Consider the following 14062-nt stretch of genomic DNA (forward strand, 5'->3'; position numbering starts at 1 on the left):
CATCTTTCGTGGCAAAACCTTTGCTATTAGTCCAAGCAAAATCCATGGTATACAATTAACCCCTAAATTGACTCTGCCTAGTAATTGACACTGCTCCGTTGTCTTTGCACCAAAAACTGTGACTCTTAATGGACTATAACTATAAGTTATAATATTGTATCTCCACCACCCCCATGTAGGACTGATTTGTTTTTTGTTTTTTTTTTGACAATATGGTAAAGATGGACTTAAAACCACGATATGGAAACAGCATACAACTGGACTTAGGGAAAATCACTTTTAAAGTAGAATCCTTGATTGTGTTGGCTTTTAATCATTCTACTATAACTTTAAATACACATAGAAACGAATAAGCTCATAGGAAGCTAATATGTTACATCAGATAGCTCACGGAATATAATTAAGAGAACATTAATAAATGTTTGTTGTGTTTTAAACAGATTTACCTGTGGTTGAGTTCAATATTACCCACTTAAATAAACTGAAAATCATTCCATCACTGAAACCCTCATTATTATTGTCTTTGGTGTGAGCAAATTACATTAAACATATCCCTACATTTTCTTTTATTACCTTTGTTTGCGTAAAGCCGTAATTGTATATTGCCATTTGGATTGTCTGCGCCATCCTGCTATCTTGAGCGCATCCGCATTCTTGCACTTCCAGTGGCTTTGAATATCCTCTCCCCTTCAATATTCACACTAAGTATTGCAAAATCTTTCATCAAAAATCCATCCTGTTACACTTTGCCAGAGCCAACTTACTGCTGTTCAGCAATTGGTATTCAAGGTATAGAATTCTAATGGTGATTAGTGGCCCATACACACCTCTGTCGTGCGTGCAGCGTTAGAATCATTTGTAATCATGGTAAGCCCGTAGAAACAATTAGTGACACAGCAAAGAAAAATTCTTCCTCTTCTTCACTCCCCGAAAAATATGCTGCAAAAGCATATTTTTCTATTTATTAAGACATCTCAAAGCAATAATTTCATATACAATGCGACCAAAGGGTAACTTCTTAACCAAAGTTGGTAACTTTCTAGTGTTAGTGGAGTTTTTCTTTCATAAAGGAGAATAAAACTCTCCCTTTTCTTTACACACCAACCTTCGATTACCCGTATATAATTCATCACAGCAAAACTAGCCTCTTGGTACTTCTATATTAGAACAACCTTGAGATGGGAATGCAGTGGAATTCCGCTCCTTTTCCCTCCCTCGCCCACCAAGGCATGTTGTTCACTTTCATTCTTGGAAGTCTTTCCTCATGAACACTGTTACAATAAACATTGTAAACGTGTGGTAACTCTCTCTGTAGACAGAATTGCCCTGACAGCAACTTTAGGTTTTAAAAGAATGTCACTAAAAGGTTGTCTTGCTCTCACTTGAAACATAAAGTATTAATGCCGATTTGCTATACAACAGCTGGAAGGAGATATCCCCCAGTTTTAAGTTGTTAGAATCTTCGGCCTAAACCTGAATACACAAGTTGATTATCAAATGGTTACTCCCATTTAGACGTCTCCTTCTCATCGTAACACCTCTAATCTGAGAGTTCCCAATGCCTCAAACTAGGAAACTGTTTCATAAAGCAAGTACCTTGAAGAACATAAAAAAAAAAAAACTTGGCGTTGTTTTTTTTTAAACCATATGAATAAAAACTGATTTAACAAATATTAAAACTCAGATTTTTTCTTTTAAATCTGAGAGTGCAGATACTGAGAAGCTAAGAGAGCAGAGAGTATGTTTGATGAGCTTCGACCACTGATTAAAGTCCCACCTCCGCTCAACAGCCTCTCGCTGTTCAGAGAAAAAAGCCCTGGAAAAGAGCAGTCAATGGGAGCAAGGAAACCTCCATAGTTGGACCCTCCTTCCAGATGTGCTGGGCGTACTTTATCCTCGCTAGATCAGATCGCATTCTATTTGAGACGTATATGGTCCACGACAGTGAACTCGTCTACCAGTGCTCCTGTAAACCAATATGTATAGATACACAGCCGTTCAACACAGCCTACTTCTATGAACTCAGAATAAGCTCACAAGTAGCTGATTACGACTGAGTTGTGACATGAAAACTTCCTTTATTATGTTATTAACCGCTGCTAACTTAATTAACCCAGAATATTCGATTTGGGACACACCTGTTCATTCTCTCGTATTATCTGTGTGCAATATAGACATATGTCTTCTTATGTCCTCACTCCTTTCCTCACACAAAATCTACTCATGATTTTATAGATCTCCTCTAGCATCTATCCCCCCACCCTCTGAGTCTCTCTTTTCCCAAGCTGAAAGAGCCTCATCTTTAATTCATTTCCTCGTCTGGACTCTCCTAAGAGCGCGCCCATATTCGATTATGGTGCCACTGTTCAGTAAGTTTTTCTAATCGTTAGGATCATCTCTAGTTTTACAGAAATAAGACGGACCACTCTGTACACCCAGTCTCCTTCGAGTGGTGGACAAACATTACATGGATTACAATATATGAAGGGCAATAATATATTCTCAGTCTTATTCTCTCCCCTTTTTATATGTATTCCTAACAATCCTGTTTCGCTTTTTTGACCGCCTTTGCGCACTGGTGGAATCTTCAAAGAACTATCCACGTACACCAATCTTTTCCTGATCGTTGTAGCTAATATTAGCCCCATCAATATTGATGTTTTGTTGGGGTTATTTTTCAATGTGCTATCTTGCATTTATCCACATTAAATTTTCATTTGCACATTTTGTGCCCAATCACTTAGTTTTGTGGATCACTTTTGATTCTTCACAATCTGCTTTGGTCTATCTTGAATGTTTAGTATCATCTGCAAACTTATTCACTCACTATTACCCTTCTCCAGATCATTATGATAAATTGATAGACTGTCCTAGACTGACCCCTGGGAACACACTAGTTACCCCTCTCCATTCTGAAATTTACCATTAATCCACCCTTTGTTCTCTGCTCTTTAACCAGTTCTCAATCCATGAAAGACCTTCCCTTTATCCCATACAGCTTATTTACCGTAAGAGCCTTTGTGAGGACCTGTCAAGCTTTCTTGGAAATCTAGTACACTATGTCCACTGGATCCCCTTGTCACCGTTGTGTTGACCCCTTCAAAGAACTCTAATAGATTATAAGACACATTCCTTTACAGAAACGATGTTGACTATTGCTCAACAGTTTATGTTTTTCGTGTGTCTGACAATTTATTCTTAACTATTGTTTCTTGACTAATTGCCCTGGTACCAACGTTAGACTTACCGTCTGTAACTGCCGGATCACCTCTAGACCCTTTTTTAAATATTGGCTTACATTAGCTACTTCCAGTCATTGGGTACCGAGCCGATTTAAAGGACAGTTACAAACCTTAGTTATATTCCGCAACTTCACAATTGAGTCTCAGAACCTGAGGTAATGCCATCTTCCGATGACTTGTTAATGTTGATAGTTACCAATTATTCAAAACTACTCCTTAGTACACTTCAATCTGTGACAGTTCCCAGATTGTCACCTACAAAAGCCGCTCAGTTTGGAATCTCTCCTAACATCTCTCAGCCATGAAACTAAGCAAAGAAATCCATTTAGTTTCTCCACAATGACTTTATCTATCTTAAGCGCTCCATGTTTTTATCGGTTAAGAATGGTGTCCCTAGCCTCTGTTCATCAGAGGATGGAGATGGATGGCAGGAGAGAGATCACTTGATCATTGCCTGTTAGCTTCACTCCCTCTGGGGCACCTGGCTTCGGCAACTGACGGAAGACAGATGCTGGGCTAGAGGACCTTTGGTCTGACCCAGTACGGCCGTTCTTATGTTCTTACAGGTTTATTTTTAAAAAATAAACTTATAAAGTTAAAATTGAAGTTGACAACTTATGTTAAGGCCTAAACTTACAATAATATATTAAAACTGTATTAAGTTGTTATAATAATCAGCAGCACATGTTTGCTGCTGATGGTCGAAGTCACTGGCTAAGCACCTATAACCAGAGTTTGCCGAAGTGCTTAATAGCTTTTGACAGTAGTAGGATCTTCTGCAGATGCACAAAGAATATTTTTTTGTTTTGGTATATTCAGATAGTTCAGTTCTATGACTAGTTCAGTCAAAGTTAAGAAAGAAATTATACATTGGAAAAAGGAGAAAAGCTTTTCTTCTTCCAATCTATACTGGGTTTGAGAGGTTGAGATCAACTAGTTCCAAAATCTTGAAGGACATTGGGGACCAGAAACAATCAGTTCAATTCACTAACTACAGATAATACTTTGTTTTAACAAATCAGTAAATGCAGAACATGTTTTGATGTACTTTTTTTTTTCATATGTATCTGCATGTTTAAGGTAATTTTACTTAACTAATAAAAAAAAATTAAAATGCTGATTTTTGTGCACTTCTTTATTGAATCAGAATTTCCAAATTGAGCTTGACAATAAATCACAAGTAAAAAATTATGTAACATAATAAAAAAGTAAAATTTAAGAGTCTGAATAAATGCAAATTAAGCTTTATATTTGTTTAAATAAAGTGTATCAATATAGTGTATCCTCCTGGTTAACAAAAAGACACACCAAATTTAGTGTAAAGGTTATATTTAGTTGCAAATCAGTATGTTTTAATGGTTACCAACCAGTGAGAATCAACTTTATTTAAGAAAATAACTATAGTACAAATGCAAAACAAGATTAAAATTCTTGATTTAAATCAAGGTTTCCTGCTTGGTGATTAAAATCAAGCATTTAAATAACATTGATTTAAATAAATCCACCCTTTTTTTTTAACTAATAACTATAGTTCAAAAATCTGGATTTTGCTGTATACTAAGCAGACCCTTTTACAAGCATGATGGCTTCTAAATGAATGGTCATCAGGAGAGGTGGTGCTCTGGGATGTCTGCATAGACTCTTGTTTATTTCACCTTCCTCTTATTTCGACAAACTCTGTTGCTATTACTTTGATTGGAATAAGTAGATCTTGTTCTCTCTGTCATCACTAGATTGCTTTTCGTAGATTGCAAAAGACATGGTAGTTCTTGGAAAATCAGTAACAATGTCTGAAAAATCTAATACTCCGTTCTAATTGTCTTGGACTCACTTTTCTTCTCTCATTCAAATTTTTAACTTTAATAAAAGGACTTTATAGCCAGACATCGAATTATCCAATAAAAGATGTCTATACCAATTGAAATGGATTCTAATACAGTACACCTCTATCCCGATATAACGGAACCCCATAGAACACGAATTTGGATATGACACGGTAAAGCAGCACTCCAGGGGAGCGGAGCTGCGCAGTCCGGTGGATCAAAGCAAGTTCGATATAACACGGTTTCACCTATAACGTAGTAAGATTTTTTTGGCTCCTGCGGACAGCGTTATATCGAGGTAGAGGTGTACATAGTTTGTACTTTTAAATTCAGTTAACTTAGTTTTTGAGACTGATTCAGCTAAAATGGAAGCTCAAATTAATTAGTGGTTGAATTAAGTAGAAGATTCTGTATTCTTAGGTAGTCTTCCAACTTCATTCTTGATAGAACTTTCTTGGATTTACTTTAAGCACTGCTGTGACTGCCCTGACCTTGTAATCTCCATATTCGTATGCCAGCAAATTGGATTTCTGTGTCACAATAATCCCTCACCTGTTGCTGTCACACTCCTGACTCATGAATGGAATGGGTAAAAGAAGCCTTGTGGGACTATAGTGCTGCTGTCAGTTCTTCCATTACAGACCGCTCTCCTGCCTTTATTCACTCCCCTCTCCACCTCACCCCAGTCTAAACTTGGCACTGACTGAAGTCTCAGTCCAACATGGATCCTTTCAGGGTTAATTTTAGGTGGGGAGAGGTTTATGTCACCCAGAATATCAGTTATTTTTCTAAAATGTTCTTGTGCATCCATATCACCAAAGCCAGATTATTTTATCCGGTACAAATTTTCAGGAAGTTTATCTGTAGTGGGACCCAAAAGTGCACATTTTGAAAATAAATAGATTTAAATAACATGTTTAGGATTGGCCTGCAATTATCAGCGTAGCACAGTTGTGCTTCTAGGTACTATCTGTAATACAAATAATTTTGCATTCTGTCTTGGGCAGGCACCACAGCTGAATAACCATAGGGAAGTTCATAGAATCATGGAATCTTAGAATCTCAGGGTTGGAAGGGAGCTCAGGAGGTCACCTAGTCCAAACCCCTAATCAAAGCAGGACCAATCCCCAGCTAAACCATCCCAGCCAGGGCTTTGTCAAGCTAGACCTTAAAAACCTCTAAGGAAGGAGATTCCACCACCTCCCTAGGTAACCCATTCCAGTGCTTCACCACCCTCCTAGTGAAAGTTTTTCCTAATATCCAGCCTAACCTAAACCTCCCTCACTGCAACTTGAGACCATTGCTCCTTGTTCTGTCATCTGCCACCACTGAGAACATCTTAGCTCCATCCTTTTTGGAACTCCCCTTCAGGTAGCTGAAAGCAGCTATCAAATCCCACCTCATTCTTCTCTTCTGCAGACTAAATAATCCCAGTTCCCTCAGCCTTTCCTCATAAATCATGTGCTCCAGCTCCCTAATCATTTTTGTTGCCCTCCACTGGACTCTTCCCAATTTTTCCACATCCTTCTTGTAGCGTGGGGCCCAAAACTGGACACAGTACTCCAGATGAGGCCTCACCAACTCTGACTAGAGGAGAATGATCACGTCCCTCGATCTGCTGGCAATGATCCTACTTATACAGCCCAAAATGCCGTTAGCCTTCTTGACAACAAGGGCACACTGTTGACTCATATCCACCTTCTCATCCACTGTAATCCCTGGGTCCTTTTCTGCAGAACTGTTGCCTAACTATTCGGTCCCTAGTCTGTAGCAGTGCATGGGATTCTTCCATCCTAAGTGCAGGACTCTGCACTTGTCCTTGTTGAACCTCATCAGTTTTCTTTAGGCCCAGTCCTCTAATTTATCAAGGTCCCTCTGTATCCTATCTCTACCCTCCAGTGTATCTACCACTCCTCGCAGTTTAGTGTCCTCTGCAGACTTGCTGAGGGTGCAGTCCATGCCATCCTCCAGATTATTAATGAAGATGTTGAACAAAACTGGCCCCAGGACCAACCCTTGGGGCACTCTGCTTGAAACCGGCTGCCAACTAGACATGGAGCCATTGATCACGACCTATTGAGCCCGACGATCTAGTCAGCTTTCTGTCCACCTTATAGTTCATTCATCCAGCCCAGACTTGGTTGTAAGCAGGGGAAGGCAGAAACACTGCTTGGATGTTCTGGGCTCATTCTGCCTCAGTGTATGGTTCACTGCACCCAACTAGCTGGGTAATCTTTTCAAAATCAGAATTTATTTATTTTTTTAAGTGCAGTTTTGACTTTGGAGAAGCAAAGTAGTGCTAGTCACGTTCTTTGGACACAAGCGCCAATTCACAAGTAGTGAGGAGACTTCCTATGCATAATGATGCAGCCCACTCGTAGTCCATAGCTCTTCAGCCCCAGGGGCTATGCAGATGCATTGATTTCTGGGTTGGCCATTGATGCTGCATCGTAGGAGCCACATATAGGAGTTTGGAGTGTGCACCATAACTCATGTCTTAGTGCAAGTGCAAGTTGATCAGTGTGCACGTGAGTTTGTGAATGTAACCAGATGGAAGCAAAAATGCTTATGTAGCACTTCAGGCACTTGCTTGGACTATTTTCACCTGTGCTTGATGAAATGGGGGAAGCCTTTATAGCTCTCTGAATAGTGGTTTCCTTTTTTCTTTTACAGAGATGACTCTGCTGAAGTGGATGTTTACAATCCAATGAAGAATGTATGGGACAAAATCCCTCCTATGCTCCAGGTAGGATGTTGACAATGAGTTCATTTTAAAAACTGCTGGAAACAGTTCCTTTGGATTATAAACTTCTTGGGGCAGGGGAGTGACTTAATTATTTAAGAACTTTTACAACACAAAATAAACTCAGTGAATGCTAACAGTATGTTCAGCCATGTACAGCAAAAGGTAGTCCTTGTTTCAGAGCACTTGTAGTTTAGATGACCAATAGAGAACAATGAAGGCTTGTCTACACTGTGCATTAGTCCACTCTAGAAGAGTATAAACTCCAGTGCACACTAGGTGTCACGCACTAGCTGGCCTGCACTAGAACTTCTCTAGTATGCATTAATGTAGTATACAATACTACGTTAATGCACCAGGGAACTTTTAGTGTACACTAGGAGGGTCCAAGTGGGCCAGTTAGTGTGTGACACACTATTGTGCACTAGAATTTACATCTCTCTAGTGTGGACTAATGCAGAGTGTAGACAAGCCGTAAGTGCCCAAACCATCATGTGGTGCAGCTGCATAGGTTAGCAGAGATCTTTGTTTGTATCTGTTGTTTTGTGGTTCTTGAATTATAGCTCCTTTAGTTGGAGTTAATGCTGCTGACCTTTTGGCTGGGACTTGTCAGTTCTGTTACAATTGTGTTGGCATGGTGGTATGGTGTCACTTGCTGGGGCCTGTGAGCACTATACCTATTCCAGAGCAGCAATTGCCAGCAATAGCAGAGGACCCACACGTTTGAGACTAACTGCTAGGCTAGAGATCAGTGTATCCACCTAAATGGGCATAATCATATAAATGTAGGATTGGAAGGGCCCTTGATAAGTCATCTAGTCCAGTGCCATGCACAGAGGCAGGACTAAGTATCATCTAGACCAGGGGTAGGCAGCCTATGGCACACGTGCCGAAGACGGCACATGAGCTGATTTTCAGTGGCACTCACACTGCCCAGGTCCTGGCCACCGGTCCGGGGGACTCTGCATTTTAATTTAATTTTAAATGAAGCTTCTTAAACATTTGCAAAACCTTATTTACTTTACATACAACAATAGTTTAGTTATATATTATAGACTTATAGAAAGAGATCTTCTAAAAACGTTAAAATGTATTACTGGCATGCGAAACCTTAAATTAGAGTGAATAAATGAAGACTCGGCACAGCACTTCCGAAAGGTTGCTGACCCCTGATCTAGACCATCCCTGACAGGAGTTTGTATAACCTGTTCTTAAAAACCACCAGTGATGGAGATTCCACAACCTTCCTAGGTAATTTGTTCCAGTGCTTAAGCACCCTGACAGTTAGGAAGTTTTTTGTAATGTCCAATCTAAACCTGCTTTACTGCAATTTAAGCCCATTGCTTCATGTCCTTTCCTCACTGGTTAAGGAGAACAATTCCCTGGGTTGTCCTTGTTCCCCGTTTTATAGATAGGCACTATATTTGTACTTTTGCGGTCCTCTAGGATCTCTTCCATCCTCCATGTGTTCTCAAAGATAATTGCTAATGACTCTGAGATCTCTTAAATATTATAGGATGTATTTCATCAAGCCCTGCTGGCTTCAAGATATATAACTTGTCTAAGTAATTCTTCACTCATTCTTTCCTATTTTAGCCTCAGATCCTACCCCACTTACACTATATTCACTAAGTTGGTTGTCCAGTCACTGATAACCTTTTTTGGTAAAAACTGAAACAAAAAAGGCATTTAACACTGCAGTCATTACTGTGTTTTCTGTTATTGTCTTTCCCTCCTCATTGAGTAATAGGCCTACCCTGTTCTTGATCTTCCTCTTGCTTCTAATGTATTTTTAAACAGTTTTCTTGTTACACTTTAAGTCCCTATCTAGTTTTATCTTGTTTTGTGCCTTGACTTTTCTGGTTTTGTCCCTACATGCTTCTGTTGTTTTTTGGTATAGTCATCCTTCGTAATTCGACCTAGGTTCCACTTTTTGTATTACTTTTTTGAGTTTCAGTTCTTTGAAGAGCTCCTTGTTAAGCCAGGATGATCATCTCTTAATACCTTGTTTTTAATTGTAGGTTCATGTTGGAGGGAGCTTGGCTGTGCTTGGTGGGAAGCTCTATGTTTCCGGTGGCTACGATAACACATTTGAACTTTCAGATGTGCTGGAAGCTTATGATCCAGAAACTCGAACGTGGAGCATAGTGGGACGGCTGCCTGAACCCACCTTCTGGCATGGAAGTGTCAGCATATTCCGACAGTTTATGCCACAAACTACACAAGAAGACGACAGTATCACTCTGGATAATGCCATTAACCTAAACAGGCAGCGCCAGAATCTTCATAATCAGAATCTTAATGAGTTACGTTAACCACAGAAAAACTTATCTCTGGCTTGAAGTGAATTCATTACAAATAACCAGTGTCACTTTGTGGGAGGTCAGGAGGCAAACTGGTGCTTGGAAACTCTGAAATGGATTGATCAGTAATTGCAAGTAGGGAAGAAGTAAAAACCCTGAAAGATTAAAATGTTGTTGTAGGGAGCATAGTTGGCAGAAAGTTTGAGGCCTCTTTGGGTGCAATGTCCTTCAGCACTTTTCTGTGGATGGAGAAGGTGCAGCATTAGCCACAGAAAAGTTCTGATAAGAGAACTCTGGACAAAACAGATATTTTTAAAAAATCACTTGTTATTCAAGCACCAATATTGCTCTTCCAGGCAGCACTGTGTAGCTTTTGATCAGACAGCTTTCACTAGTACTCTGCAGTCAGCATCTTTCCACATCATAACACTTCATATTTGCCACCAAATTCCATTCTTTGTGGCAGTGTTTTGTGGAAACACAGAAAATAGGGAGGACTGAAGTTCGCTAATACCAGAGGCTCTCTGAAAGGGGAGAGATTGGTTTAGTAAGATATACCTGCAGATCTAATGCTCTGCTCAGTGCTTCAGAGGAAGATAGACCTCTTGCCCAGATCCTTGCCAATATGATCTGAGGGAAAATTCCACCCCCAAAGTTTGGGTTCATTATAGATGTGCAGATATGAGGATATAAATACCTAGCCCTAAATATGCTGAGAGCCACCATAAACTTTAGTCACTCTTCATGCTTTCATGAAGAACCTTTTAAATTGTATTTGCATAAAAAGCTCAGTGCAAGGATATTAAGGTTGAGAGTCATGAAGTTTGAAATTTCTTTCCGCTGCAACCTTAAATGTGTGATAAATTAATTGTTAAAAACCCCAACGCACTGTAAGTTTTTATACAGAATTTTCATTACCCCAAGCAGCTTGTGCTTTTATTGGTCCTTACTAGGAAAATATTTCTTTAGAAACTTTTCATTTTAAAAATGATTCACATATTTAGATTGAGTGAAATGTCAAATACATTTCAATTTCTTTTTTTAAGCAAATATTCATCTGAGAAGAAGAGTCGGAGAAGACTTTAGGGGCTGGACGCTCATGTCAAAGATCTCTTGGAGAAGAACATCCTTCTCCATTGACGTTCAGATCTGAATAACATTTTTGTTTCTATCAAACTGTTTAGCCTGCAGTTGAACTTGGCAGAAAAATCTCTGCAGTATGGTCTTGCCTACTGAGGTTACTTGCTATTTATTATTGATGTTCCATAAACTCTAAAGATTTTAACTTGACTCTTTTTATATAAAGGATTGCAAAATTTGTGCTCGATTGAGCAGCTAGATCCTGGATAGTAGTTGGGGACACTGTAAAGTGCAGAAGGTGTATTCTCACTATTTAGACACTAAGGAAGTAGATCAGAATGGTATTTTTAGGGGAGAACTTATTTAAAGGGAGGAAATAAAGAAGAGCTTCTTTGGGAACCGTCCCATGGATTTGAGCAAAGTAATTTATTACACAGTACAACTCTACTCTGATATAGTGCAACTCGATATAACACGAATTCGGATATAATGTGGCAAAGCAGTGCTCTGGGGGGGTGCACTCCAGCGGATCAAAGCAAGTTTGATATAACGCGGTTTTACCTATAACACAGTTAAGATTTTTTGGGTCCTGTGGACAGCATTATGTTGGGGTAGAGGTGTATTTGGTATATAGAAAAATAATTTTATGCTGCTTCAAACATTCATGATAAAGAATGGTGGCTAAGCGAAGGTAAATTTACGGTTTATAAACGGATCAATTTGCTGAGTGATAGAACCTAATGTTGTTGTTACTCATTCATCAAAATAATTTAAAGCAGCTGTTGGAATTTTTTAGCAATTGGTAAATGCTAATCAGGCCCTTTAGTTAGTGCAGAGAGGCTGAATTTTGTTTAGATCACTATTTTGTAATCAGTAAGTTCTGCTTTCAGACGTAAGTGATCTGGCAGGCTTAATTTTATTTCCTGTATTTAACCTAAAAGCACATTTCACTGGAAGAGGAAATTTCCTGCTAATTCCTTGATTTGAGTGTCTGGCTGTTCCTACAAAGCTCTTAAATTTCAAAATGCGGCATGGTCTAGTTGAAAACAAGCATTAATGTCCTTTGGGAAAGAATGATGACGTGAAATAGTGGGTGAGATGGTAGCTCTGCATTTTCTTAGTGGGAAAACTGTATGAATTTAAACTTCACCTACACAACAAACCCAGATATTCAATCTCTCAAATCTTTAGGCTTCTTCATTTGGAAGATGCTGTAGGATATCCTAACTCACTGAAATATCCTAAGTTCCCAAGGGATAAAGCATTTTCTACAGCTCTTGAGTCTGTTCTCTCTGGAACACTTTCTCTCTAATGCAAACTTTCAGCAGAGATTCTTCCCAGTTATCCTGAACTAGGACCACTCAAACTTTGATAGGTTATTGACAGTGCCTTATCAGAATGTAGCCTGAGACAGGGTTATAGCGCAACTAGATTGTGTTGACAAACTTCAGTCTACCAAGACTTCACAGTGGGTGGAACAAAGTCACTGTATAAATCAACTTGATAGAGCTGGCAAACTTCAAGTTCTGTTTTGTTTTGGAAACCTCTGCACATGTTGCGGGGGAGTCCTGGGGATCCTGCTTCAAAACCTCTTGCTAGAGCTTCATGTCATGAACATCAGTCTGCTGGCAAGGATGACTAGACAAGATGGTGGGACTCCTATATTAGGCAAAGGAGCTTAGACTGGTATGTCACACTTTGACCCTTGCTAGTGCTACCAGCTGGAAAGAATGAAAATCTCACAGAGTTTCCTACTTGGGAGTTGGGAATGCCAATCAGTGGACCATTTGGTTATCTCAGTCAGGCTTTTAGTATCACAAATTTTATAGTAACCAGTAGGAAACCTACAAAGAAATGATAGTTCTGTTACGTATTCCCCTCTCTTGTAGCTCTTGTTTAGCTGGTGTGGAAGCAAGAACATGGGAGAGCTTCTTCTTTGAGGTTTTCAGCTCTATAAACATGTTTTTGTTACTGAAAATATATTTTTTATATCTAGCTCCTGTGCTGTTCTCAAGCTAATGTTAAGCAAGATACAGGGCTCATTTTGGTGAAGCTTGCCTATTTCCTTGAACAGATGCAATGAATTGATGCAATTTCTTCACTTCTGGCTGTTGAATACTATGCCAACAAGCAATTTGTGTCCCCACAAAAGTTTAACTGAAACCTCAAGTCAGTCTCTCTTCCACTGAGCTTGTGCAATTATTGTAATGGGAGTGGTAAACACAACCATATTGTGCTCAAGAGGGTGCCAGTTATTTAAGCATGTATTCAAGTCCATCTTAAGATGTGGAGCACTGCTATCTACATGTTGTAATTTAGTATAACAATTTGCATAGTAGAATGGTCAAGTATTTATGCTGAACTATTAAAGTATATTTATGTAGAACATTCTCCTCCTGTAGTGCTCTCTGCTGGACCTATGTCATCTTGAAGTTCCAAAACCAGCTGAATAACTTCAGGTTTGTATTTAACTTTTTTGTAGACTTTCATTGTGTCTAAACCTTTAAATACTGTTTAAATGCCATTCTTTGAAGCAAAGGCATTTTACATTTTGACAGATTTTGGAATTTTATTCTCAACTTTTATTTTTAAAAACTTACTTGAAATGATCAGCCTAAATAAAACATGTCAAATGTAAAGGTTTTGGTCAGCTTTCAGTGACTGCAGGGAGGCTTCTAGATCTGATTAATTTGTGTGTGGTGGCTCTCTCTGTTGCATGTTTGTCAAATTAAATAGTCATTTTCCAAAGAGAAAACATTGAAGAGTAGTCTTACTTCACCCATAGAGGAAGTATGATCTAAGAATTCTCTTCCAAGCTATTTGTTAGTTACTATTAAGTACACTTACAACAAATCCCATTTTTAGAATGTT

The 14062-nt window shown here is 39.0% G+C and overlaps 1 protein-coding gene across 3 annotated transcripts in view; it reads left to right on the plus strand.

The window, feature by feature from the left end:
* KLHL21 (kelch like family member 21) overlaps positions 1-13830 on the plus strand; it is a 34085-nt gene extending 20255 nt beyond the window's left edge. For all 3 annotated transcript variants that reach the window (XM_075060318.1, XM_032763810.2, XM_075060316.1), the window contains 2 exons: positions 7739-7811; positions 9830-13830. In XM_075060318.1, coding sequence (XP_074916419.1) covers positions 7739-7811; positions 9830-10123 — 367 coding nt within the window. In that variant the 3' untranslated portion in view covers positions 10124-13830. The remainder of the gene's footprint in view (positions 1-7738; positions 7812-9829) is intronic.
* Positions 13831-14062: the final 232 nt, after the last annotated feature.

The sequence above is a fragment of the Chelonoidis abingdonii genome, chromosome 23 (genome assembly GCF_003597395.2).
Source record: "Chelonoidis abingdonii isolate Lonesome George chromosome 23, CheloAbing_2.0, whole genome shotgun sequence".
NCBI lineage: Eukaryota > Metazoa > Chordata > Testudines > Testudinidae > Chelonoidis > Chelonoidis abingdonii.